This window comes from Dipodomys spectabilis, unplaced genomic scaffold (genome assembly GCF_019054845.1).
Source record: "Dipodomys spectabilis isolate Male_0828 unplaced genomic scaffold, ASM1905484v1 ptg000219l, whole genome shotgun sequence".
NCBI classification, from domain to species: Eukaryota; Metazoa; Chordata; class Mammalia; order Rodentia; family Heteromyidae; genus Dipodomys; species Dipodomys spectabilis.
In genome coordinates, this window is record NW_024870896.1 from 5,045,940 (window position 1) to 5,073,550 (window position 27,611).

Here is a 27,611-nt window from a genome sequence, read left to right on the forward strand (position 1 = left end):
TTGAATTTTACTTATATATTCTCTCTCTTTTTTTTTGGGGGGGGGTCCAGTTGTGGGGCCTGAACTCTGGGCCTGGGCGCTGTCCCTCAGCTCTTCAGCTCAAGGCTAGTGCTCTATCACTTGAGCCACAGCATGCATCACTTCCGGCTTTTTTTTTCTTTTTGCTTATGTGGTGCTGAGGAATCGAACCCAGGGCCCCATGCATACAAGGCAAGTGCTCTACCACTGAGTCACCTTCCCAGCCCCGATTTACTTATATATTCTTAATTAAACCACATACTCTTATGCATTGTGAACCTGAGCTCAGCCAGACTCAAGGTAGAGAGGCAGGGCCTGATGGATTAGGGATAAAAAGGGAGCAGCCTGCCTGCTATCGGCATGCATGCTAGATTTAGGACTGATGGCCTACTCAATGCACAAGTCAACTTTGCCTTTGTAAGTTCTTTCCACTTGGGGCTTTTATTCCTACAAGCAACCCCAACATCCCAAGTCAGGAAAACTGTGTGTTTAAGGGCACCAGCACCTACTAATACCCTAGGGCACACATATTAGAAGAAAGACCAGAAAACAGTTGAGGTGACAAGGGGACCATGTCATACAAAATGACTTGTCAAGAGTCATTCAAATGGTAGGAAAGCAGGGCTCTGGCTCCTTTTAACTGAAACTGTGCCTATAGCCAGTTCTAACCGAGGGTGGTGAGATTGGACAAGATGGGTGGTTAAATGTGACCAAATGTGTGCATGGTGATGAGGGAGGGGGCACTTTAGCAGCCATTGAGTCCTCTGGGGAGGCCTTGTATGAGGAAGGGGCTCAGGAAGAACGGAACTGGGGAGGGAAGCCTACATCTTTAAGATGGGGCCAACTGAACATGGAATCCTGGTAGCCAGGCAACAACATTCCAGATCAACAGCAGCCAGCTCACTTGGCTAGCAATCTTGAAGAAGGAGGATGTCCTCCTGCTGTCTGCCAAGATCCCGGGACTCAGGTCTCAGGAGATCCCGCAGTGGTCGCTGGGTCAGGGCTCACCCCCGACTTTGGCACCTCAGGGAATTCTTCCAAAGGCACACAAATGGCACAAATACTGCACCACAGCAAATGAACTCTGCCCAGGTAATTTATCTCACTGTCATCCCAGCCAACCCTAGAGCCCTCCTCAATTCCCAGCTGTCCTGTTCACAGTAATTCTGTGCACTTTTCATTTCGCTTGATCACACTAAGTCCATTTTTTAAGGGTCTTACCACCTCACCTCTCAATTACCTCCCCTTGATCCCACCTCAGGAGGAAAAGGAGCCAGACCCAGCCCAGGACTTGCCCCATACAGTGAGCACACTGCAGCCAGGCATGCTGGAGAAGATGGTAAACCTCCTGGTTCCTCAACACCAGAAGGAGGATCCCTTCTTCGTGCCAGCCTTCCTGTTCACTTATAGGAGGTTCACCACCACAGGCCAAGTGTTGGACCTTCTGTTTAACAGGTGAATGCCCCATCCAAACCAAAGTGATGTCGCCACCCTCCTGGCTAGAGCTAGAAAACACTACCCAGTTTGCTTCAAGTTGATCTTCTCATCCAAAAGTGGGATGAGACCAGGCAGTGCCTTCCCAAGCTTGTTCCTTTGAAGTGGGCTGCCCAGGACGATGTTCTCCTTGGAGGGAACATATTACTTCCTTAAACACAGGACACTCACAAAGGAATCCTGCATTTGAAGCCCTCTGATACATTTCCCATAAGTTAGCAAGGTTCCCAAAACAATCTACAAGGCCCCTAGAGAACTGGAGCCAGAGAACGGGCTAAAGCATAGGGGTGGACTGAGAGCCCTATGTCCACTGAGCCATCAGGGAAGGATCACTGCACCAACATATGAAGCATGCACTTTGGAGAGGCACATTCCAAACCCCTTCATGGAAAATTGAGGAAACTGTGCAGATGAATCTGCCCATTCTCATCCTGGACTTAGCCAGTCCACATAGACAACCTGGGAGGTCAGAAATAGAGGACACTGAAAACATGACTTCCTCCTCTCTTCCCACAGATATTCACATTTCCATCCTAACTGTGAGAAGGATGAAGAAGTAAAGAAGTGAGTGGAATTTGGGACAAAGAGAAGGGTTCTCTTTGAAGAGTGAGATAAATGTTAGGGCTTGGGCTACAAGGTAACAAACTCCGCTTAGCACATTACTTGTGATGGGGACTGAGGCTTCATCTAAAGGCATGGAAAAGAAATAAGTGAAATACCCTGGTCTACTAGGGACTAGAGGGGATCTCTAGTGAGTACCACAGGGCAACAGTAGAGATCCTTCTCCTCACATGAGTCTCCTCCCTCTTCCCAACATGCAAGTCTGTCTGTGAGGTGGGCAGTCTCTGCATGGGAGCTCTCCCAGCAAGGGACTGTGCAAGAGCTCAGGAAGGAGACAGCAATTCTCACTTTGCTTTCTATCCAACTGCACACAGAACCCTGTGTTCCACGCTTGCCATGTGGCTGGACAAGTACCCTGAGGATTTCTGCCAGTCCAAGGACCTGGCCAACCTGAATAAGCTGATGGCCTACGTGCTGCTCCACATGCCCTCCTCAGACCTGGCAGTCCGTGGACACCTCCTCCTCACCCAACTGAAGGAGCAGGAGAACAAGGAGGCAGACAAAAAGACAAAGGAGTCCTTAGGTAGGTTCCTGAGAATATGTGAGTAGGGATGGAAACCAGTCTCGCGTGGGATAAGAATCCCAGGGTTGTGATTGGCCAGTAAGCATTAGTATAACCCAGTCAGGGAAGGTGTCCTGTGATGGGTATACTATGGTAAACAGCCTCTACTCTCTGTATGGAGACTCTCAGGCACAGCCACTCATTATCCACACCTACAGTCTCCTTGAAGATTCAGTCCCACCTCAACTTCTAGAGCTCCCTCTATTAACAGTGCATCTATATCCAGCCTTAGATTTGGGATTACACATAGCACCTGCTCCTGAGATCAAGGCAGAGGATTCATCCATGATGGCAGCAGATGAGGTAGTGGAATGTGTGGCTTCACCAGCTTCAGAAGAAGATCTGGAGCCTCCGCAGGACTGTGTTCCCCAGATCGTGGTAGTGCAGTACGTGTCCTCTGTGTAAGGAGCACAACACCTTCTGCCTCCTGTGGGCCTCCAGCTGGTTCTGTTCACCCACCTGAAATACAAAATACCCAGTTATAAAGGCAGAGATAATATTCCTGTCATTGCTAGGTGATACTCACCTGGAGCTGCCTAAACTCTGTCAAATTAAGCTATCTATACTTGAGAAAGGTAGGAAAATATCCACAATGCATCTTTGGCCAAATATCTGTTTTCTTTGCTGGACCTCCCACTGTCCACCTGACAGCAGCTTCCCTCCCATTCTTTCCTTCCCCAGGGAAATATGTTTCATTTTTTCTGTTTGTTTTGTCAGTATTGGTACAGTATTTTAATATTTGAATTTAATAAAATGTTCCGGTTTTTTTCTTTCTAAGATGTGCAATTTTGGAGTACTAAATCTATTCTCCATTTCCTACAACAACATATTGTCTAAGTAGACTCTGAATCACTTAATACAGTATATGGGTCCCAAGTAGAACAAAAGAACAAAGTAGAAGATGTGTGAGAGAAACTGCTGAGACCCTGGCAAGGAATCCAACACTAGAGAGGTGCTGCCATGTGCCTGGATTGGGCTCCTGTTGTTTAGGGACATAAGAAGTATCATAGCACAAGCCATAGGACCTAGAATAGTGTCAAGGTTGAGCCTGGGTCTCTTCATCTATCAATTGGGACAACTTCCCACTCTCCAGGAAGCAAACAAATATAATGACATGTGAAGCCCTGCCAGCAGTGATTGTCTGCCTGTACACAAATAAGTCTACATACAACCAAGCTGTTTGCATTGTACAAATACATAATTTAAATTTTCAAGGAAAATAATTATATTTATAGTAAAAATAAAATTTAAAAATTCATACTTTTAAATTTTGCTTCAAATATTTAGTAGCATTTTATCCTAAGATGTTCATAGCCATGAAGACATTCATGAGGATTTCTAATGTGCCCCCCTTCCTGTTGAGGTGGACTATGAATGAGTCCGTGGGATTTCTACATGTGCGTTTGTGAGAATGGCCTGGAAGTTCTTTTGGTGTCCTTCATTGTTCATCACTAGTAAATTAACTCTGACTCCTGTTATCCTGGGCATATGATATGTTATCTACTCTATGAGGAAGAATCAATGTGGACTGGACTTTTCCTGATATGAGATTAATTTGGATGAGGACATTATTGTATCTGTGCAGTCAATGTACTCCTGTGACAAACATTTGAAAACATGTTAATTTTAGGTAGAAGACCGTTAGATTTATGAACCTAAAGAAATAGTCATTCTCCGGGCGCCAGTGTGCCTGTAATCCTAGCTACTCAGAAGGTTAAGATTTGAGGATCGTGGTTCAAAGCCAGACTGGGGGGGGGGGGAGGCTCCAGTCGTGGGGCCTGAACTCTGGGCCTGGGTGCTGTCCCTCAGCTCTTCAGCTCAAGGCTAGCACTCTACCACTTGAGCCACAGCTCCACTTTCAGCTTCTTTTTTTCTGCTTGTGTGGTGTTGAGGAATTGAACCCAGGGCCTCATGCATGCAAGGCAAGCGCTCTCCCACTGAGCCACCTTCCCAGCCCGTTTGTGAGACTCTTATCTCCAATAAACCACTAGAAAACTGGAAGTGGCACTGTAGCTCAAGTGGTAGAGCGCTCGCCTTGAGCTGAAGAGCTGAGGGACAGCACCCAGGCCCAGAGTTCAAGCCCCACAACTGACAAAAAAAAAAAAAGAAATAGTCATTCATGTAATTAGATGAATTTGGGTGAAACTGTCAACTACACATGGCCCATTTATAAGCAAATAAAAACATTCATCTATCTGAGGACCTGGCTCAAGCTTAAACTGAGTGGCAAAACACAAAAAATAAATGGTGCCAGGTGTTGGTGGCTCCTGCTTATAACCATAGATACTTAGGAGGCTGAGATCAGAGGATCTCAAGTCAAAGTCATCCTTGGCAGTAAAGTCTGAGATTCACATTTCCAATCTGAAGAAAGAAAAAGCTGGCAGTGGAGCTGTGGGCTCTAATTGTAGAGCTCTAGACTTGAGCAAAAGAAGTTCAGGAATAGCACCCTAGCCATGACTTGAAACCTTATAACATGCACACACACCAAAAAAGGGACAAAATAATCTATAAAAACAAAAGAGATTTTTTATTTTTGTTTTTTTTTGTCGGTTGAGGGGCTTGAACTCTGCGCCTGAGTGCTGTCCCTCAGCTCTTCAGCTCAAGGCTAGAGCTCTACTACTTGAGCTACAGTGCCACTTCCAGTTTTCTGGTGGTTTATTGGAGATAATAATTTCACGGACTTGGGCTGGGAAGGTGGCTCAGTGGTAGAGCACTTGCTTTGCATGCACTGGGCCCTGGGTTCGATTCCTCAGCACCACATCAGCAAAAAGGAAAAAGCCGGAAGTGGCACTGTGGCTCAAGTGGTAGCGTGCTAGCCTTGAGCTGAAGAGCTGAGGGACAGCGCCCAGGCCCAGAGTTCAGGCCCCACGACCGGACCCCTCCACCAAAAAAAAAAAAAAAAAAAGAAAAAAAAAGAATTTCAAGGACTTTCCTGCCCAGGCTGGCTTTGAACCACAATCCTCAGATCTCAGCCTCCTGAGTAGCTAGGATTACAGGTGTGAGCCACCAGCGCCCGGCTTAAAGTGAGATTTTTATTAGCAATACACTTAATGTTAAATAACAAATAGTTCTATCTGGAACATTCAATGCTGTTAGAGAAGGTTCAGATGGAAAGTGGTCAGTGAAGGTTTAGTAGAGTCATTGAATATATATTTCACAATACAGATATTAGTTATATGTAGCAATGCAATATCATATGAAGAAAATTTCCAAATACACAGCTCATGTGTTTTTTTGTTTTTTTTTGTTTTCCTGTGGTTGTGCTAGGGCTTAAACGCAGGGCTTCGGATCTTGCCTTTTGATTAAGGCTGTTGTTCTACCACATGAGCCAGATCTCAAGTTCTCGCTTTTGGTGGGAAATAAGTGACTCCCTAGGATTGTTCTGCCTTAGCTGTCTTCAAATCTTTACACTCAGCTTCCTGTATTTCTAGGATTATGCGTGTGAGCCATCTGTGTCTAGGTTTGTTTGTTTTTTTTTAACAAGGTTTCACTATGTAGCTGAGACTGGCCTGGTTCTCCCTATACAACTAAAACTGTTGAGAATCACAGTCTCCCTGCACGTATGAGAATTGTGTATGTGTCCTGGGGCTTAAACTCAGGACCTGTATGATATCCTCTTGCACTTCTTTTTGCTCAAGGCTAGTTCTCTGACCACTTTAGCCACTCAGCAATTCTGGTGTTTTCTGAGTATTCTGGTGGAGATAGTATCATGTCCTTTCATGCCTCAGATCTCATACTCCAAAGTAGTTAGGATTAAAGGATGAGCCCCCAGTGCCTGGCAAGAATTTTTTTTTGGTGGATCATGGGTCTTGAATTTAGAACCTGGGAGCTGTCCCCTATCTTTTTTGTTCAATGATGATATTCTACCACTTTGAGGCACAGTGCTACTTCATGTTGGAGATAAGAGTCTCAAAGACTTTCCTGTCCAGGCTGACTTTTAAGCATGATCCTCAGATCTCATCCTCCTCAGTAATTACTATTACAGGTATGAGCCATCAGCACCTTGCAGTAATTGTATTTATTAGATGAAAAATGCTCTCTGTTCTAAGTCACTGAAACTTTACAGAAGAGAGTATTAGTGGTTATTTGGTGGTAAAAGCCTCATTGATGTTTTTGCCAGGATGGATCTGAACTGGATCTCAGCATTGTAGTACCTAGGATTATAGTTGTGAACTACTTACTGCCATTGGCTTCTGGGTCTATATTTGAGAAGTTCATTCTGGAGAGTAAGAGAATATAAGAAAACAAAATAGACTAAATGCACACTTGCAAATTAAGAGAAAGATAGCCAGGTGCTAGTGATTCATGCCTGTGATCTTCACTATTCAGAAAGTATAGACAGGAGGACGGTGGTTCAAAGCTAGCCCAAGGGGCTGGGAAGGTGGCTCAGTGGTAGAGCGCTCGCCTTGCATGCTTGAGGCCCTGGGTTCGATTCCTCAGCACTACATAAGCAGAAAAAAAAGAAGCCAGAAGTGGCGCTGTGGCTCAAGTGATAGAGTGCTAGCCTTGGGCTGAAGAGCTGAGGGACAGTGCCCAGGCCCAGAGTTCAGGCCCCACGACCGGACCCCCCCCCCAAGCTAGCCCAAGAAGGAAAGTCCTTGAGACTCTTATCTCTAATCAAGGTGGTAGAGGAACACGTATGGGCCAAGAAAGGTCAAGGACAGCACCAAGACCTTGAGTTCAAATCCCAGGACCAGCACAACATAAACCTTATAAAAAGGATAATGTATTCAGTATACTCTTCCTGACAACAAACCCACGGTCACTCATATAATCCCTGTACCTCAGTGACACTCTTCCTCCCAAATATCCACATTGCCCCTCCAGATCTAGCTAGACAACTAATGAACTTACCTCAGCTCCAACCCTGCCAACCTTCCCCACACTGTGGCAGAAATGCATCAAACCAAACATTGTCCTGCAACCCCCATCATGGTATCTCCCTATCCTCCCAGCCCCACACTGGTCACAAGAGAATCATCTGTGCCATCCTGACAGGAAACATGGCAGAGAAAGGTGCCAAAAGGCCAAGGCCACACAGGGGAGGGAAATTGACATGATGCCCACAAGTGCCCACATCATATATGCAAATGCATGTTTTCCTGAGAGGCCTCCCTTCCCCATGGCTGCCCTTCCTCATCGCTTCCCCACGATAGGACCTCAACACGGCCTTTGATCCCCTCCAGACCCCAACTCTCCTCAGCACTGTAAAGGCAGTCCCCAAGTTTTTTAAATTTCCAATTAAGCAAGGGCACCAATGGCCCAGGCCTCCTCTCAAAATCTAATGCCCTAGGGCTAAGAAACACTAAAACTCGGGGCTGGGAAGGTGGCTCAGTGGTAGAGCGCTTGCCTTGCATGCCTGAGGCCCTGGGTTCGATTCCTCAGCACCACATAAGCAAAAAGAAAAAAGCCAGAAGTGGCGCTGTGGCTCAAGTGGTAGAGCGCTAGCCTTGAGCTGAAGAGCTGAGGGACAGTGCCCAGGCCCAGAGTTCAGGCCCCACGACTGGACGCCCCCCCAAAAAAAGAAACAGTAAAACTCAGAACCCAGATTCCTGAATAACAAGGATTACAGGCTTGAGCCTCCTGTAGCCATCTGACCCCTTTTTTATACACAGTGTGGTGAATTTTGAATTTGTAGATAGTCACAATTATATAACATATATGTATATACGTACACATATATTCTTCTCATATAATCAATATTACATCACTGCTTTCTCCAATAATGTGTTTTATAGTAATGTTTGTATAACAATGCATTTGAGACTAAAAAAATGTTATGATGCTATCATAGTTTTAAGAAATCATATTTAATTGCATTTAAAAATAATCATCCTTGCCTTGGGGATCCTCACTCTTACCTTTCCCAGCTACACACTGACACAGGACTTCTGTCCACAGGCTTCCTGGTCTGCTCTTCTGGAATGGTGCAACTCTTCCTGCCATGCTCCCTGCAGAGTTTCTATAGCAGCACACCCTGGCATGTGGGGACAAATCAAGTGGCAGCATGAGAACAGAGCCTAGGCACGTGGGAGCCCATGTCTGTCCTCTGCATGAGCAACCTGGTCCTCCCCAACCTCTTGGTCATGTCCTTCACTCTCAGAGCTTGTGCTATGTGGGCAGCAAAACCTGCATTGGACACACTCCTGAGCAAGGATGGTCCTGGGTATCTGCATGCATGTCTGGGTGCATGATATATAAGAGTGTATGTATGAGAGAGACAGAGAGAGGGTGGGGGTGTGGAAGGCTCAGGGCTGGCTGGCTGGAGCCAGTGTCTCCCTAGTTCCCTAGGCCTCCAGTGTAACCACCACCCTCGCCTCACACATATGCACACCAAGGACCATTATACCATACCATCCTTGGCCTCTTCAGTTTCCTGAACAGGAACCAACTCGGGGGAGCGATCCTGACAGACTCGCCTGTCTCCTAAAGGGATCCTGGGTGGACTGAGTCTTCCTATTACCGGCCACCACAACTTGGATGCCCCCAACCTGCCTACTGTCCCAATGTACCCTCCTTCTGAAGGAGCTCCCTTCTCCATGGGGTCACAGAGAGGGCAAGCTTCCTAGGCCAAAAGGACATCTTGTGCCCTGTGGGTAGGAGATGGGGGATTCTAGGCCACACAGGAAACTTGGGGGCTCATTGAAATCTAGCTCATTTGAAATCTAGTTCATGGGTTCTCAATCTACAATTGATAATAGTATGAATCAACCATTCAGCGGGCTATGAAACCTTCATGGTCATTCACAGAAATGAGTGAAATGGAGACTGTATTTCTTCCAAGGTCCTCCAATGTGGCTATTCTGCAGTCAACCAGGGCCCTTAAACACAGAGGCTGTAGGGACGAATAACTCACAGGCAGTCATGAGACCTTTTGGGGAAGGCTCATTCCAGCCTGTCAATTGGCTGAAATGATTTCATGCAGCTGTTCTCTTTCTGAACTAAAGGTCTTTTATTCAACTCTAAATCTGTTTTGGTGACCTAAGAGCATGTGTCCAAGTAGGAACAAAACCTCAGCCAAATGGCAGAGTAGAAACACAGGCAGTGTCTGTGCAGTGTGGTTTCCACCTGTCATCAGTAACAGAAGAGAAGGAACACTTGTAGGATGTGAGCTTCAGCAAAGGCACGAGGGAGAGTGGTGAAGAGAAGTCCTCTTCTCTATGAGGCCTTAACAACTTGATCAGAAGGCCTAGATAGATAGATGATTAATGGAAAGATAGACAGGTACATGGATAGCTAAGTTTAAGACTAGAGTTCCTGAAAGCAAACATTGCCACACAAACGCAATTGCTCCTGAGCTTATAAAGCAATTCAGAATATAACCAAAACATAGTTTTTTCTTCAATACAAAAAAATCAATTAGGGCTAGGAAGGTGGCTCAGTGGTACAGCCCTTGCCTTGCATGCATGAGGCCCTGGGTTCGATTCCTCAGCACCACATAAGCAAAAAGAAAAAAGCCAGAAGTGGCGCTGTGGCTCAAGTGGTAGAGTGTTAGCCTTGAGCTGAAGAGCGGAGGGACAGCGCTCAGGCCCAGAGTTAAGGCCCCACGACCAGACCACCCCCCCCCCCAAAAAAAAAGAAATAAAAAGAAAAAAAATCAATTAGGATCCATTATCGCAGGTGCATTTTTCTGTGTATGTAGTAGTAGGACTTGAATTCAGGGCCTTGTATTGTTGCTTGTTTTTTCACTCAAGGTTGTTGTTCTGCCCCTTGAGCCACACTTTTACTTTTAGCTTTCACCTTGTTAAATAGAGAGCAGAGATTCATGCACTGTTCTGCCTGAGTTAGATTCAAACATCAATCCTCAGATCTCAACCCTCTGAGTAGCTAGAATTACAGGCATGAGCCCCCAGTCCCCAGCCCACAGATACAAAATCCAATAACCACCTGACATTGTTTGGTGAAAATATTTGATTGCACAGAACTCTTCCCTCCCCGCCCCCTCACTGGGTTACTGTTACCTGGAAATACATACATTCTGTGCCTAATTCAATAGATATTGATAGGGCAGTGGGCAAGACATAGTGAAGTTGGATAAAACTTGGATGAAAGTGGAAGGCTAGCACTCTAGCACTTGAGCCATAGTTTCACTTGTCTTTTTTGTTCAATCTGGGAGCTTGAATTACCGGCCTGAGCATAGTCCCTGAGTTTCTTATTGCTATAGGATAGCATTCTATCACTTGTACAACAGCACCATTTCTGTTCTTTTCTTTTTCTGAGCAGTTTATTGGATATGAGTCTCACATACTTTTCTGGCCATGCTAGCTTCTAACTACAATCCTCAGCTCTCACCCTGCTGAGTAGCTATAGTTACAGGCATGAGCCAATGTGGACTGACCCCACTTCTGGTTTTCTGTGGTTACTTGAAGATAAGACTCTCACCAACATTCTTGCCTGGGCTGGCTTTGAATCCCAATCCTCAGATCTCAAAATTATGTGTAGCTAGAATTACTAGTTTGCTCCACCAGTGCCTGGCTCAATAAGTATTTATGAAATAAAAAATTAGGTCTCAGTTGTAAGAAAAAGTTTAGAAACCATGGAGCGAAAATATATTACAAGAAAATATACATAGAAAAAGTATCAATTTCATATGTGTTGTTAAGGCTACTTATTTTGTTAGTTCACAGCCACTAGTATCAGCTAACAATATAGTAAATACCAAGAAATTCAGAAATGTGCTATAAGCAATGTGTTTAAAAGCACCTCTGGTCAAAAAGTAGGAGAAACTCCTATCCACAGTTCATCAGAAAGAGAAAAAAAAACAGATGGGAAAGGAGGTATTCCTCATATTGTAGAGCATCATCTTGGATCAAAAAAGCTAATGGAGCACTAGGTCCTTGTACGGTCTGCACAGGGACACCTCCCTACTCTTGGCTAAGTTTCTTCCCAGTATCTATTACCTAGGTAACTTGGCAGGCCTGGAAGCAGTCACCTTCCCCTCCTGCTAGGTCACATCCTGGGCCACTTCTGGTCACACGCCTCCCATCTGAGGAGGGTCCCAGACCCTGAAGTCATGTCCTGATCCAGTGTGGCCACACCTCTTCCTGTTCCTGGCCTAGATAAGTCCTGGCGCAAGGGTGGGTTGCCCCTTTCCTTTTCAGCCATGTCTCTCCACTCTGCATGGGGGGGGACCGCAGTTCGGTAAATAAACTTCTTCTCCTGACTGAAGAGAGCGGGGTGTTCTCTTCATCGGCTACCTAATGAAACCTACCTACTTAATATACCTTACAGTCCTGAGTTCAAGCCCCAGGGCAGACTAGAATAAATAAATAAGTCCTAGAGGTGAACGTCGTTTTGAGCAAACTCGTTTACATTCCTATCGTCACAGAGCTTTTAGAATAAAACAGCAATTCTGAAGTAATTTTCCTGCCCAGCGTATGCTGTTTGGGAAATTCTTTACTCCCCACACAAGCATTCCTTCACCCTTTTCCGCGCGGCTTCCTCGAAGCTCAGCGGCCGGTCCAAGGGAGTTCGGCAGCGCTGAGCTGCGCCCCGGAATTGCGTCATCAGTGCGCGCGACGGCATCTGGCCTCCTAGGGACCCGAAAGTAAAAGGACATCCCGTCTACGGAAGCTTGCAGGGGCCTCAACTGCTAAGGTCCGCGCCGCTCGCAGGAGCTGCGGTAGACGTTGCGCCCCTTTCGCTTTTGTTTTCAATGATGGCGGCCGAGTGACGTTCTGTGCGTTTTAACGCTCTAGTGTCTGAAACAAATTTATACGTACCCTATACAATACGGATCTAGAAAGGTACAGCTGAGTTTATTTTTTCTTGTTTCCTTGTATCTGGCTTTCTGGATTGCTTTAACGTGTATTTTCTATGTTTATTCAAAACTACATGAAGCCGGGCACCAGTGGCACGCGTCTGTAATCCTACCTACTCAGGCAGCGCACATCTGAGAACAGAGGTTCAAAGCCAGCCCGGGAAGGAAAATCTGTGAGACTCATATCATTAATTACCAAAAAGCCTGAATGACACTGTGGCTAGCGCTGTAGAGTGGTAGCCTTGAGCGCAAAAGCTCAGGGACAGCACCCAGGCCCAGAGTCAAACCGCAGATCAGCATCAAAAGAAGCAGCAGCAGCAGCAGCAGCTAGAAATTAGTGTCGTTAATCCTGTTGTTACGTAAGTCATCCAGCAACCAACTTATGTTCATGTTTTCAAATAATGCACTTGTGATTAATATTCTTGTCAAAGTGTATGTTTTTGTTTTTTTATTTTACATCTTTGTGCTGGTCCTTCGAGTTGAACTCATGGTCTGAGCTTTTTTGCTTAATTCTGGAGCTCTACCAATAGAGCCACAGCTCCACTCCTTGCTTTTTGGTGGTTAATTAGAGGTTAAGAGTCTCAGGGCTTTGCTGCCTATGCTAGCCTTGAACTGCGATCCTCAGAAATTAGCCTCCTGAGTAGCTAATATTACAGTTACGGGCCATCAGTGCCCTTCTCAGGTAATTTTTCTAAAATAAATTTCATATTACTCCTTTGGTTATCATTTCTTTTAAAATTATTTCCACTATGTAATGCTGTTTTTATTTTGAGATATTTACTTTTCTCCTTTAGTTCTTTTTCACTTATTTGTCTTTACTGTATTACTCTGGCAGAAGCAGTTTTTCTAACATTTGAATGTTCATGAACATTCTCTTTCTGTCTTCTTAAAAGACTGAACATAAATGTCTCCAGGAATTATAATTCATAAAATCTATTTGGAGAGTGGTTATTTGCATTTATAAAAAAGGTCTGTTAGCCAGGTGCCAGTGGTTCATGCCTGGAATCCTAGCTGCTCAGGAGGCTGAGATCTGAGGATGGTGGTTCAAAGCCAGCCCCGGCAGGAAACTCTGTGAGACTCTTAACTCCAATACACCTCCAGAAAACTGGAAGCGGCACTGTGGCTCAACCAGTAGAGTACTCGCCTTGAGCTGAAGAGCTCAGGGACAGTGCCCCACCACTGACCAAAAAAAAAAAAAAGATTTTGATCTGAGGATTTTATTGAGAGATGTAACAGTCCCCATAGGATTGAAACTCTAATGCCCTTATTTAGCAACGGCAACCAGGTGAGGAATAAACACAGCCAAACTATCTCAGCTACCAGTGGCTCATGCCTGTAATCCTAGCTACTCAATACTATGAAATCTGAGAGTGGCAGTTCAAAGCCAACCCAGGCAGGAAAGTCTAGGAAAGTTAGTGAGACTCTTCATTTCCAATTAACCACCAAAATCCTGGAAGTGGAGCTGGGATCAAGTGATAGAGTACTTACCTTAAGGTAAAAAGCTCAGGGACAGTGCCTAGGCCCTGACTTTAAGCCCCAGGATCATTAAAAAATAGAGAGCTGACTACCTGTGGCTCATGCCTGTAATCCTAGCTACTCAGGAAGCTGAGATCTGAGGATCATGGTTCAAAGCCAGTCCGGGCAGGAAAGTCAGTGAGACTCTTATCTCCAATAAACCACTAGAAAACTGGAAGTGGTAGGCGCTAGCCTTGAAGAGTGCAGGGACAGCCACCAAGCCCAGAGTTCAAGCCCCAGGACCAACAAAAAAAAAAAGAGGCTGGGAATGTGGCTTAGTGGTAGAGTGCATGCCTAGTATGCATGAAGCCATGGATTTGATTTCTCAGTACCATGTAAACAGAAGGCCGGAAGTGGTGCTGTGGTTCAAGTGGTAGAGTGCTAGCCTTGAGCACAGAGAGACTCAGGGGCAGTGATCAGGCCCTGAGTGCAAGCCCCAGGTTGAAAGAGGGGGTGGAGGGAGTAAGAGAGGAAGAGGGGAGAGAGAAAGATGATCTCAACCACAACCCACTGAATTCACAGTAATCCATGTGTTTTTTATTCTTGGCCCTCTTAGCTTCCATGGCCTCTCATGCTTTGTGGCCTTATCTAAATTTACCTGCAGATGAAGGTTTATTTGACAGTTTTTTATATGTGGTCTTCTACATTGTAGTCAAGAATTAACACAGTGTGGCCTAGCAAATCATTGTAAATGATATAGCCTAGCTTGAGCAAACACTTGGTTCCATCTCCAGTATTCAGAAAAAAATGAAGTATGTCCTGAAATGGTCCTTTTTTTTTTTTTTTTTTTGTCGGTTGTGGGGCTTGAACTCTGGGCCTGGGCGGTGTCCCTCAGCTCATTAGCTCAAGGCGAGCGCTCTACCACTTGAGCTACAGCGCCACTTCCGGTTTTTCTGGTGGTTTATTGGAGATAGGAGTCTCACGGTGTCTCCTGCCCGGGCTGGCTTTGAACCGAGATCCTCAGATCTCAGCCTCCTGAGTAGCTAGGATTACAGACGTGAGCCACCAGCGCCCGGCTTGAAATGGTCCTTTTGTACCAGAACATCTAATGAATGATCTAGAACTTGTCATGATTTGGCTGGTGGGAGGGGTTTTTTGAAATTTCTGGAAGATGTTTAGATCTAAGGATATCCATAATATTCTACTCACCCAAAGCTATTCTCATAGGTTCCTCTAAATGTAGGATCACACCTGATAATGACTCTATTCAATTGAAAATGCACATTCAGCTTTCTGAAGTCTTGAGACCCAGCAATGTTGAAGAAGCTTGACTTTCCACAGGTGAGAAATAGTCTATCTTATTACAAGATAGAAGCAGTCTCCAGGAAGAACTTTATAGATATATAAAATGTGTGGTTTCGTATGTAGCAGTTGGAATTCTGTACCTAAAATCTCAGTTGTCCTTAATTTTCAATTTGTTTTGTCTTTTCACTGAATTATAGATGTCCAATATTATTGCTGTTTTGTGTAAATTCTGTCATTTTTATTCCAAGATAAATTTTATCCTGATGGGTGTATATATATATATATATATATATATATATATATATATATGTTGCATACCATGTATAGTAGATATGTATGTATATAAATACCCACACATAGATTTACCTGGATGTATGTAACAATATATTTTTCCACGCCAAGTAGGTCATTTCTTTTTTGTGTGTATTTTGGCAGTATTGGGGTTTGATCTCAGTGCCTTGCACATGCTAGGCAGATAGATGTTCTACCACTTGACAGATGTTTCCATACAGATAGGCCTTTTTTGTGCTTGATATATCTAGTTTGTAGCTTTCACAACCTCTGCTTCTACACACAACTGATTTTCTGTGCACCTATTTCTTTAGGTTCACATGTCCCAGGAGCCTTTTTTTTCTTTTTTGCCAGTCCTGGGGATTGAACTTAAGGCTTGGGCACTGTCCTTGAGCTTCTTCTTTTTTTAGTTTTTTTTTTTTTGGTTAGTTGTGGGGCCTTAACTCTGGGCCTGGAGCTGTCTCTCAGCTTTTCAGCTCAAGGCTAGCACTCTACCACTTGAGCCATAGCTTCACTTCTGGCTTTTTCTGCTTATGTGGTGCTGAGGAATCAAACCCAGAGCCTCATGCATGCAAGGCAAGCACTCTTCCACTATGCCACATTCCTAGCAAATTCTTCCCCCCCCCCCCCCCACCAGGGGCTGTAAGTTTTTATCATAAGCTATTCATCCTGACAACTACTTGGAAATTACAACCTTTAATATTGTGTACAACATGGGCTGGGAAGGTGGCTCAGTGCTAGAGCGCTTGCCTTGCATGCATGAGGCCCTGGGTTTGATTCCTCAGCACCACATAAGCAAAAAAGAAAAAAGCCGGAAGTGGCGCTGTAAGCAAAAAAGAAAAAAGCCGGAAGTGGCGCTGTGGCTCAAGTGGTAGAGCGCTAGCCTTGAGCTGAAGCGCTGAGGGACAGCGCCCAGGCCCAGAGTTCAGGCCCCACAACCGGAACCAAAAAAAAAAATATTGTGTGCAACATGTACCATCCGTTCTGCTGTCAGGTTTAGTTCAAGCCCTACCACTGACAAAAAAAAGTGTTAAGTATTACTTCTTCAAAAGTGTGTGGTAATTTATACAATCATTTCTGACTGCTAAAGAAAAGTCTCCTGCGCAAAAATCACAGATATGGTAAGAAGGAAGGGATGGATCTGACCTGGCTCTGTCTCCTTAATGCTAAGACAATGGCTTCCCCAAGGTCTGAGTGAGGATGGTGAGATTGGACAAGGTGTGAGGTTAGGAATGTCTAGATATGCACCTTGTGGTGTGGGAGTGGAGATTTCAGCAGCCAATGAGTCCTTTGGAAAAGTCTTGTGTGAGGAAGGGGCACAGGTAAGGGGAACTGGGGAAGTAACCTTACTTCCTCAACAATAAGGCAAGGGGAATGTGGTATCTGATAGCCAGACAACAGCATCCCACAGTCAGCTGCAGCCAGCTCCTTGATTAGCAGTGTGGGAGAGAAAGAGTGTTCTTTTGCTGTATTGGAAGGTCATGAGACTCAGGTCTCAGGAAAGCACTATATGGGTGCCTCATTGGAGCCTAGGTAGGCTGGCTCAGTGTTCACTCCTGAATCTGGTGCCTTGGGCCATTTTCTAACAGAGCAAAAGCACATTAAAGGCAGCTCAGGACAGAAAACCTATCTGATCCCTTTCCTGGATCACCCTACAACCTGCTTGGTATGTGCAATTAAGTAGGAATATTGAGATAATGCTTTCTGTGTAGTTTTCAATTCACTCCGCCACAATGGATCAGTTTGAGGTGCGCTACCATTTCCATGTTTGAACAATGGTTCTCATATCAGGATGAAGATGGGTCAGCTCCAGCCCTGGATGAAACCCCTAGGATAAGGACCTTGGAGCCAGGCATGCTGGAGAAGGTAGTGAAGAACCTGGTACCTGCTCACCAGAAGGGAGATCCCTTCTATGTCCCTGCTTTCCTGTACACTTACAGAAACTTCACAACAACAGGGCAAGTGCTGGACCTGCTGTTTAAAAGGTTAGTTCTACCAGGTGCTGGTGGCTCATACCTGTAATCGTAACTACTCAGGAGACTGAGACTGACAATCATGGCTTGAAGCCAGCCGAGGCAGAAAAGTCTGAGTGTATCTCCAATAAACTACTCAGAAAAGGCTGTAAGTAGCATTGTGGCTCAATTGGTAGAGTGAGAGCTTTGAGCAAATGAGCTGAGGGACAGGGCTCAGGCCCTGAGTTCAAGCCCCAGGACTGATGCAAAATAAATAAAGGTTAGTCCCCAAGTCCAGGGGATTATTGGATCTCCTGTCTGAGTCTAAGGAAGACTTGACAACTCTGAGCCTGCTTGGTTCAGTGGAGATTCTCAGTGAAAAGTGGGATGAGCCTCAGACATGCCTTCTCAGGTTTCTCCCTTATGAGTGTCTCAGGTATAGGATCTTCCCCTTCTCCATGAATAGCCTCTCTGTCTGAAACCTCACTTTTTCAAGGCTCGAGAGCATCTAACACTTGAGCCACACTTCTGGTTTTAATAGTTTGTCTGGAAGGACTGGCTTCAAAGCTTGATTTTCAGATTTCAGCCATCTGAGTAGCTAGGATTACAGGTGTGAGACAGTGGTACTTGGCTTCAGGACTCATTTAGGTAAATCCCTATGCAACCATATTTCCCATTAGTAAACAATCCCATCAGAACCAATCTGGGTTGCCCCTGATGTTCTGTGGCTAGAGAAAGGGCTAGCAGGTTGCACTGAGGCCCCACTGTCTCCTATACCATCAGGAAGGATTATATTGCGCTCACTCATTGTACAAACCTATGAAGCATTTATCTTGGGCAAACTCATTGCGAATGTCTTAGTGTAAAACTGAGGGAGCAGTAAAGACAAATCTTTCTACCCGCCACGTGGGTTTTCGTCAGCTTCATAGGTGTCCCCATAGTTTAAAAAAAAGAAAGAAAGGGAAAAAAGTAGTCCAGATATCAGAGATGACTTCCTCCTTTACTCCCATAGATATGGATTTTTCCACCCAAACTGTGAAGAGGATGAACAAGTAAAGAAGTGAGTGGACTTTGGGACAAAGGGAAGGGCTCTCCTTCAAGATAGAGATATTGAGGTCTTGGGATTGAGGTGTGGCTGACAATGTCTGCTTTGCATACTAGCATGATTTCCTTGAGGGTGGGGCCTGGGACTTCAGAGAAGGTAGAGAAAACAGCTGTGGGTGGGGTCTGGTTTCCTGGGTAACAGAGAAGAGCTGTAGGTAGAAAGCCAGCTCCTGTGGGGAGACAACCATGCCCATCTTTCTCTGAGAATTATATTCTAGCCAGCTCTAATTCTGTTCCCTACCCCATCTCCAACAGCACCATTTGTTCTTTCTTTGCCATGTGGCTGGACAAGTACCCTGAGGATTTCTGCCAGTCCAAGAACCTGGCCAACCTCAATCAGCTGATGGCCTATGTGCTGCTCCACATGCCCTGCTCAGACCTGGCAAGCCATGTACAACATCTTCAAACCCAGCTGATGGAATCAGAGGCCAGTGAAGCAGGGACAAAGTGTGAGGAATTCTTGGGCCAGGAGGGAAACTGTGCCCCTCTGAGATGAGACCTATGACCCGATGATTGGCCAGTCACTGAAGATGTCCTGATTTTTAGACAGCACTGGGAATTCTACAACAAGCAGTAACTATGTGTATGGCATCTATTAGATACAGGCACTCATTCTAAAGACCTTAGCTCCTCATGCAAGTTGAATTCCACTTCACCTTCCAGTACTCATTCTCTTAGTTGTATATCTGTTTCCATTCTTAGATTTGGGGCTGCACACTGCAGCTGCTCCTGAGCTCAAGGCAATGGACCCACCAGTGACATCAGCACCTCTGGTACTAGAATCAACACTGCCTGCTCTAGCTAGAGGCCTGGGGCCTCCACAGCACCCTGGGCCACGTGTGAAGGTAGAGCACTTTGTGTCAGCAGTAGAACAATCAGAACTTCTTGTATGTCCTGTGGACCTCTAGCCTGTTGTGGCCACTGCACTGGACATCCACTAACCTCCAGATATCAAGGCAGAAGAGGTAGCACTTCTTTCATTGCCTGCAGATATCCACATGGATCTGCCCACCATCTCAAATCAACCTACCTCACCTGGTAGAGGAGAAGTTAGCTTAGGCTAGGTCTGCTCAAACTGTTCCCAGTCCATATTAGGCACAGCCTTTACTTCTGGAAGAGTCACTAGCGCCATCTGGGAGCTGAAATCATCCCCAATCCAAGTCAGGAAGAACGTCTTTTTGATGTAGAGGTAGAGCAACTTGTGGACCCATTCATTATGATTACGTCCTGAAGTTCACCTAACAAGCTCTAGGACTACAGCCATCATTCCCCTCCCCCTGAGGAAATACCACCTTTATATTTTCTTTTCAATATAAACTGTTAGTTTTTAATATAATCTCACTGCTTTTCATTTTAAGTTGTGCAATTCTGGAGTACTATATACAGTGTTCATTTCTATCTTCAATCTGAAGTTTCAGGCTCAGGTATGAGTCCTGAGTGGGAGAAAACAGAGTGAACTGGAGCAGTAAGAGGGAAGAAGTTGCATTTACAGGTAACAGGTGAATGCCTACATAGTGGAAATGAATCTAGTTATGTGTGGATGCTGCCATGTGCTGAACTGGAGGACTCCTGATATTAGGGACATAAGCTCTGTTGTGCTACAGACCAAATATCCTAGAAAGGCATTCATTCTTGAGTCTCAAGCTCCTCATCTAGGAATTAAGACAACTCCTCTTTACCATGTTTGCAAAGTAAATGTAATATGATAGATGGATCTCCTTGACAACAGTGAGATCAAGTCTGCATTGCACACATACTTAAAGGGAAACTTAAATAAGAAGAGGTAAAGGTTTAGTAGCATAGTAATATGTCTAAGATGTTCATAACCATGGTGTTTTATGAAGATTGACTGAGTCTCCACAATGGTTGAAAATAGAAATGACCAAGCTGAGACAAGTAGATGTTCAACAACTGTGTTTGTGAGAACGGCTTGCAAGTCAACTTATTATCATTGATAATCACCACCAAATGTTTTCTAGAATCTGTCATCCTGGACAAAAGAGTACTGTCTATTAAGTAATGGAGAGTTGATGTGGGCTGGACTTTTCCTGGGCCATAGGTCAGCTTGACTGCTCTGTAATAAAGTCCCTTCATAGGATTATAACCTTGCTAGCATTAAAAATATTTTACAGGTTATTCAGGATTTTTTTTTGCCAGTACTGGGTCTTGTGTGCTGACCTTCCGCTCCTTTTGCTCAAAGTTAGCATTCTATCACTTGAGCTACAGCTCTATTTCTGCCTGTTTCTGTGATTAATTGGAAATAAGAGTCTCACAGAGTTTCCTACCCAGGCTCTGATACCACAATCCTCAGATCTCAGCCTGCTGAGTAGCTAGGATTACTGGAACCTGGCTTATTCATGATTTTAAACATAATGTTATATCATCTGTTATATTTGTGTGTATGATTTACATTTACATTTTTGAAAGGATAAATTTAATTGGTTTTTGTAACAGATGACATTAGGATAAATTCTCCACCTCTTGGATTGAATAAGAACTGTAGTTTGCCTCCTCATGTTATGACTGGAATATTCGCCATGCTTGTGTGGTATGTGGATGTGTGTAAATACAATTGACTTAGGACTAGGTAACACATATGTAAGCGCCAAACTTTGGGATGCCCCAAAGTGTTGAGATAAGCTTTCCAGGTGTGTATCTTCTTGAGGACTTTTGCATTGATCTGTTAAAAAATTGTTCTCATAGATTCGATTTTTATGATGCCTTAAATTATTATTTCAAATACCTGCTGACACTGTCATAATATTAAGTAAGATATGAGACTTGCCAAGTGTCTAGGGCTTGGCTGTTTTACCTTTAAGAATGAGATCACTTGTCTTACTAAAATCAGCCTGAGGACAGGTAGTTGTCTCTTTTTTTCTTCCAGTCTTCGAGGTGAAAGCACAGGGTTGATTTTGTCCTATATGTCAAGTTGCACAAAGATGGCATCATTTTGGAAACAAGAGTCTTCACTGCTCTGATTGTTGCTTCACTTTGACCTTCGGCTTCCCAGCTTCTAACTTCCAACTTGTGAGAAATAAATTTCTATTATTTATCAATAACCCAGTTTGTGACACATTGATATGAAACATTATCACACTAATATAAATGAGAAGTGTTTTATTTATCTGTCTTACATTTGTAAATGTATATTTTTATTGAAAAATCACTAATGAGAATATATGTGTAGAGAACTGAATCCTAACAACATTTGTGAACTTAGAAGGAAGAATTTCTTGCATGAATCAATGAGATAAATTATATGGCCATTTCTTTTATGTGTTATAGTCTTGTGGTTTGAACTCAGAGTGTGGATACTTTCTATGAACTGTTTTTCTCAAGGCAAGTGCTCAACAACTTGAGCCACAATTCCACTTCTAGCTTTTGGGTTATTAATTGGAAATGAGTCTCATGGACTTTACTACCTGGGCTGACTTTGAACCATGATCCTCATATCTTAGCCTCCTGAATAGCTAGGATTACAGGTGTGAGCTACCAGCAGGAAGCTCTGTGAGATTCTTATCTTTTATTAAGCAGAAAAAGCCTGGAGTGGAGCTGAGGCCCAGTGGTAGGTAGATTGTTAAAAATGTGTATCTAGACTTGAGAAAAAAAAGCATGTTATTGATTAGAATACTTTGTAAACTTGTGTGTGAATGTCATAAAATTCCACCTCTGTAACTAATGTACATTAATAAAAATACTTATCACAATGAAAGTTCCAATCAAAGATGGTTGTGAAAATCACAGTATGTTTGAAGAACTAATACTTCATACATTCTTTATAAAATTTTAAAAGGCAACAGAAAAGTTAACACTGCTTTTGTCTACCCTGATATACAATTAAGTAAAGATATCATATAGAAGGAAACTTAGTCTGTAATGCACTTTGAATAACAGAAGAGAAGTCCATAAAAGTCCCATCAAACCAAATACAGGAATGTCATAATACTATGAACAATAAATTCATCATAGGAATACATGTTTCCTAAAACATAAGCAGTGAACATACTCTCAATATAAAGGGCAAAACCACATGATCATCTCAAAAACACAGGAAAGCATTTCATATATGGACAAGTCAATCTTTGTAGAATAAGCCAGAAAATATTAAGCCCAGAATGGAACTGTATATAAATAAATGGAACATATCTGGCAATAAACATTATCATAAGAAATTCAAAATTCTCATCAAGGTAAGAAGCAACAATCTAGTCTTGTCATTTCTATGCAACAGTGTACTGCAGTAAAGCATATTAAACCAGAAAACACAAAAGGCATGAAAAATGGAATACAAATCATTGTCTCCATTGGCAAGGGTGTATAGAAAATGGTAGAAAATACTAACAAATCCAACAAAACACTATTAGAACTAAAACTGAATTGAGCTAAGTTGCATTATACAAGAGCAGTGCTATCAGTTGTAGTTGTCTCTTCAAAAGGCTCCTATTTTGAAAGCTTATATTCCAACAAGGATTTTTAGAATTGTGGCTTGGGGAAATGATTGGCTCAGGATGGCTCTAACTTCAGCTATGGTCCTTAACCCTTGATCAATGACAGCTTTATAAAATGGTGGATTTCTTGGTAGATGGTAGAAAGTATGTGGTGGTCTAGTGTTGGGGAAAAGTCAACTTCAAAGTTCTTTTCTCCTTTCATTGTTCCCTTTTCTTTTCTCTTACTTCACAATCTCTTTATACATTCATCTCTCCTAATCCCCAATTCCAACATGCCTAGTTTCTTATTGTCTCTTTAGATAGATAGATAGTAGATAGATAGATAAATTCTTATTATCTCCAGATAGATAAATTTATAGTTGTATACATACATAGATACATAGATTATATGGATAAATAATAATGAAATAATACAAACATATATATATATAAAGTGTGTGTGTGTGTGTGTGTGTGTGTGTGGAGAAAGAGAGAGAGAAGATGACTTGGTTGATTTGTTCAAACACACCTTCTATATCACCACGGTCTAGGAATAAGGATCCATCCAGATATCAAATGAAATATCTGAAAGCATAAACCAACATAATTTTCTTTTTTTCTTTTTCTTTTTGGCAGTCATGGGGCTTGAACTCTGGGCCTGGGCGCTGTCCCTCAGCTCTTCAGCTCAAGGCGAGCGCTCTACCACTTGAGCTACAGTGCCACTTCTGGTTTTCTGGTGGTTTATTGGAGATAGGAGTCTCACAGTCTCTCCTGCCCGGGCTGGCTTTGAACTGCGATCCTCAGATCTCAGCCTCCTGAGTAGCTAGGATTACAGGTGTGAGCCACCAGCGCCTGGCAAACTAACATGATTTTCAACCACAGGACCAGCACCAAAAAAAAAAAGAGTAAAATATGGTCAGGTGCTGGTGGCTCGTGCCTGTAATCCTAGCTACTCAGAAGGTAGAGATCTGAGAATGCTAGCCTGAGCAGAAAAGTCCCTGAAAATCTTATCTCAGTTTACCACTTAAAAAACAGGAAATGGAGATAGCCTTGGGGAGTATTGCCATTTTCACGATGTTAATCTTTCCAATCCAGGAGCATGGGAGGTTTTGCCACTTTCTAAGTTCTGTTTTGATTTCCTTTTTCAAGATTTTAAAGTTTTCATCATAGAGGTCCTTCACTTCTTTAGTTAAGTTAATTCCTAGGTATTTTATTTTTTGTGGGGCTATTAAAAATGGAGTTGCATGTCCAAAACGAGCTTTACAACGTTGGTGGGGGGGGGGAAGGGGGGGGAAAGGGGGGGAAGGAGAAGAATTGGGATTAGGGGGGGAGGGGGGAAGCTGGGAAGGGATGTGAAGGGTAAACAAAGGAGGAGGCTGCAATGCTTGGTAAGAAATGTATGCATTATCCTGCCCATGTAACTGTAACTCCTCTGTACAGTATGTTCACAAATAAAATTAAATTAAATTAAAAAAAAAAAAAACTTAAAAAAAAAAAAAACAGGAAATGGAGCAATGGCTCAAGTAGTAGAGTGCCAGCCTTCAGCAAAAAAAAAAAAAAAAATCTCAGGCCATGAGTTAAAACACAAAGATCAGCACAAAAATAATAAAAACAAGTATAAAAATTATACAGTTTTACAAGTATATTATTTTCAACTGCATTAGTACATTTCAAAACACAAACACTGGTTGGGTGCTTGACATTTGTAATGCTGTGTGTGTGTGTTTGCCAGTCCTAGGGCTTGAACTGTGGGCCTAGATGCTGTCCTTGAGATCTTTTTTTTTGGGGGGGGGGGGTCCCATCATGGGCCTGAACTCTGGGCCTGGGTGCTGTCCCTCAGCTCTTCAGCTCAAGGCTAGCGCTCTACCACTTGAGCCACAGCGCCACTTCTGGCATTTTTCTTTTTGCCTATGTGAGGCTGAGGAACCCAGGGCCTCATGCATGCAAGACAAGCGCTCTACCACTGAGCCATCTTCCTAGCCCCCTTAAGATCTTTTTACAGAAGCCTAGCACTCTACCACCACTTGAGCCACAGCATCACTTCTGGCTTTTTCTGTAATTCATTGGAGATAAGATTCTAAGATGTTACTGCATGGCCTGGCCTCCAGCTGTGATACTCAAAACCCTGGCCTCCTGGGGAGGAGTGAGGGATGTGGGGGAGGGAAGAGTGGGTGACAATACTCGAACTCACTGCCTTACGTAACTGTAGCCCCTATGTACAGCATCTTTACAATAAAATTAAAACAACAACAACAACAACTCTGCCTCCTGAGTAGACAAGATTACAGGGTGAGCCAGGGGCACTAGCTAAACTAAACTGTACCTTTCTAAATCCAAATTGTGTAGGGTACACGTAAATTTGTTTCAGACACTAAAGAGTTCATGCTAAATGTAAGGGAAAAAAAAAAGCACACATGTCACTAGGCCGCGATCATTGAAAACAAAAGCGAAATGGACACTGTCTATGCCGGTTCAGGCCAGCAGCGTGGACCTCAGCAATTTAGGCCCCTGCTGGCCACCGTACACAGGATGAGGATTTCGTCATTGGTAGCTTGGGAAGACTGGAGGGGCGCCGATTGATGACGTAAGTCTGGGGCGCGGCTCAGAGCAGCAGAACTTCCTCAGACCGGCCGCTGAGCTTTGGGTGGTGAGCTTTTGGTGATGGAATTCTCGTGTTGTATTAAATAACTTCCCAAAAAGCATATGCTGGCAGGAAATGTACTTCAAAAGTTGTTGTTTTATTCTATCGCCCCCCCCCCGTGATCAGAATTTAAAGGAGTTATCTCATCTTTACTTTCACCTATCGTTTGTTCTTTTTTCTTCTTCTTTCCGGCCCTGGGGCTTGAACTTAGGGCTTGGGTGCTGTCCCTGAGCTTTGTGTTCAAAGCTAGTGTTCTGTTACTTTAGTCACAGCTGCATTTGTGGACTTTTGTGGTCGGAGATGAGAGTCTCACGGCCTTTCCTTTCTGGCCTGACTTCCAACCATCATCCTAAGAAATCAGCTTCCTAGGTAGCCAGCATTGCCTGGAACCCTATATATTTGAAGAAGTATTTAAGGGGGGGGGGACTCATACTTGTAGTCCAATTTCGGAGGCTGAGATTGGAGGATCTCATTTCAAAGCCAGCCTGAATAGGAATGTTTGTGAAACTTTCATCTTCAGTTAGCCACAAAGGACTGAAATGAGGCTGCGCCTTAAGTGGTAGGACACAAGCATTTAGCACAAAAGCTCAGGGACAGTGTCCTGGCTCTGAGTTTAAGCCCCAGAACCGGTACACAAAAAAGTTTTTTTAAAAATTTTTTTTACTGAAAGGAATTTGATCACTAATGGGGAAATACGAAGTCTCTGAATTCAAAGGAAGTTTATCTATAACTGTATTGGGATTTAAATGTAAATTTATCAATGTGACCTTCATAAACGTGTGTGAGCGCACACACACACACACACACACACACACACACACAGATGAGCAGATGTGTGTGCTAGTTCTGAGACTTGAACTCAGGGACTAGGGACTGTCCCTTAGAGCTGATGCTCTACCATTTGAGCAACCTCTCCAATCCCAGGTTTTTTTGTTTTTGTCGGTTGTGGGGCCTGATCTCTGGGCCTGGGTGCCATCCCTCAGCTCTTCAGCTCAAGGCTAATGCTACCATTTGATCCACAGTGCCATTTCTGACTTTTCTGCTTATGTGGTGCTGAGGAATCGAACCCAGGGCCTCATGCATGCAAGGCAAGCACTCTACCACCGAGCTATCTTTCCAGTCCCCACTCCCAGGTTTTCCTAATTGGAGATAGAAATTTCCTAGACTTTTCTGCGCCTTTAAACCACAGGTCTCACAGCTCTTCTTCCTTATTAGCAATGACTACAGGTGTGTGTAACTGCTTTCTGGCCATGAACTGGCTCTTCAAGCTTGATACTACACTGTTAACTAATACCAGTGACGGAACCAACAAATTAAGCAGCCTTAATAACATATAAAATTGAATGGTGATTTTAAAAAATTAAAAAAAAACATTTTAAGAATTGAAGCCACAAGCCGGGTGCCAGTGGCTCACGATTATAATCCTACCTACTCAGGAGGCTGAGATCTGAGAATCACGGTTCAAAGCCAGCCTGGCAGAAAAGTCCATGAGCCTCTTATCTCCAGTAAACCACTAGAAAACTGGAAGTGTCGCTGTGGCTCAAGTGGTACAGCACTCACCTTTAGCTGAAGGTCGCAGGAATTCTGCCGAAGCCAAGAGTTCAAGCTCTATGATCAAAAATAAATAAATAAATAAAAGAAAAAAAGAATTGAAGCCACTACTTTATTCGATTTAATTTTATTGTAAAGATGCTATACAGAGGGCTTACAGTTACATGAGTAAGGTAATGAGTACATTTCTTGTCCAACATTGTTACCCCCTCCTTTTGTTTTTCTCCTAATATCCCTTCCTTCCCCTGCCTCCCCCACTCTACGCCCCCCCCCCCAAATTGTAAAGTTCCTTTCCAACATAGTGTCTTATGAGTATCATTGTTGCAATGGGTCACTGCTTTAACATAAGCTTAGAAATTTTTCTACAAATTCATCCCCCAACCAAGAGGGATATACACCCAGTTGCACATATGTGTCATCTCAGTGACAA

General features: G+C 43.7%; 2 protein-coding genes across 2 annotated transcripts; both read left to right on the forward strand.

Moving 5' to 3' along the window:
• The first annotated feature begins 378 nt into the window (after positions 1–378).
• LOC122122948 (ral guanine nucleotide dissociation stimulator-like) lies at positions 379–2,888 on the forward strand. Its single transcript, XM_042697395.1, has 5 exons — positions 379–435; positions 1,280–1,473; positions 2,029–2,076; positions 2,448–2,656; positions 2,854–2,888. The coding sequence occupies exons 1-5, from the start codon at positions 379–381 to the stop codon at positions 2,886–2,888; spliced, it is 543 nt and encodes a 180-aa protein (XP_042553329.1).
• A 9,731-nt stretch (positions 2,889–12,619) lies between these two features.
• Positions 12,620–19,898, forward strand: LOC122122982 (ral guanine nucleotide dissociation stimulator-like). The gene is made up of 6 exons (XM_042697439.1): positions 12,620–12,814; positions 15,138–15,251; positions 17,298–17,491; positions 18,471–18,518; positions 18,818–19,026; positions 19,265–19,898. Exons 2-6 carry the CDS (start codon positions 15,225–15,227, stop codon positions 19,468–19,470), a joined length of 684 nt encoding a protein of 227 aa, XP_042553373.1. The 5' UTR covers positions 12,620–12,814; positions 15,138–15,224; the 3' UTR covers positions 19,471–19,898.
• The last annotated feature ends 7,713 nt before the right edge of the window (positions 19,899–27,611 follow it).

Coding starts and splice junctions, on each gene's coding strand:
- LOC122122982 (XM_042697439.1), top strand. CDS start 15,225: ATGTTGAAGAAGCTTGACTTTCCACAG. Junction 17,492..18,470: donor CTGGACCTGCTGTTTAAAAG/GTTAGTTCTACC, acceptor TTACTCCCATAG/ATATGGATTTTTCCACCCAA. Junction 18,519..18,817: donor GAGGATGAACAAGTAAAGAA/GTGAGTGGACTT, acceptor CATCTCCAACAG/CACCATTTGTTCTTTCTTTG.
- LOC122122948 (XM_042697395.1), top strand. CDS start 379: ATGCATGCTAGATTTAGGACTGATGGCCTACTCAATGCACAAGTCAAC. Junction 436..1,279: donor CACAAGTCAACTTTGCCTTT/GTAAGTTCTTTC, acceptor ATCCCACCTCAG/GAGGAAAAGGAGCCAGACCC. Junction 1,474..2,028: donor TTGGACCTTCTGTTTAACAG/GTGAATGCCCCA, acceptor CTCTTCCCACAG/ATATTCACATTTCCATCCTA.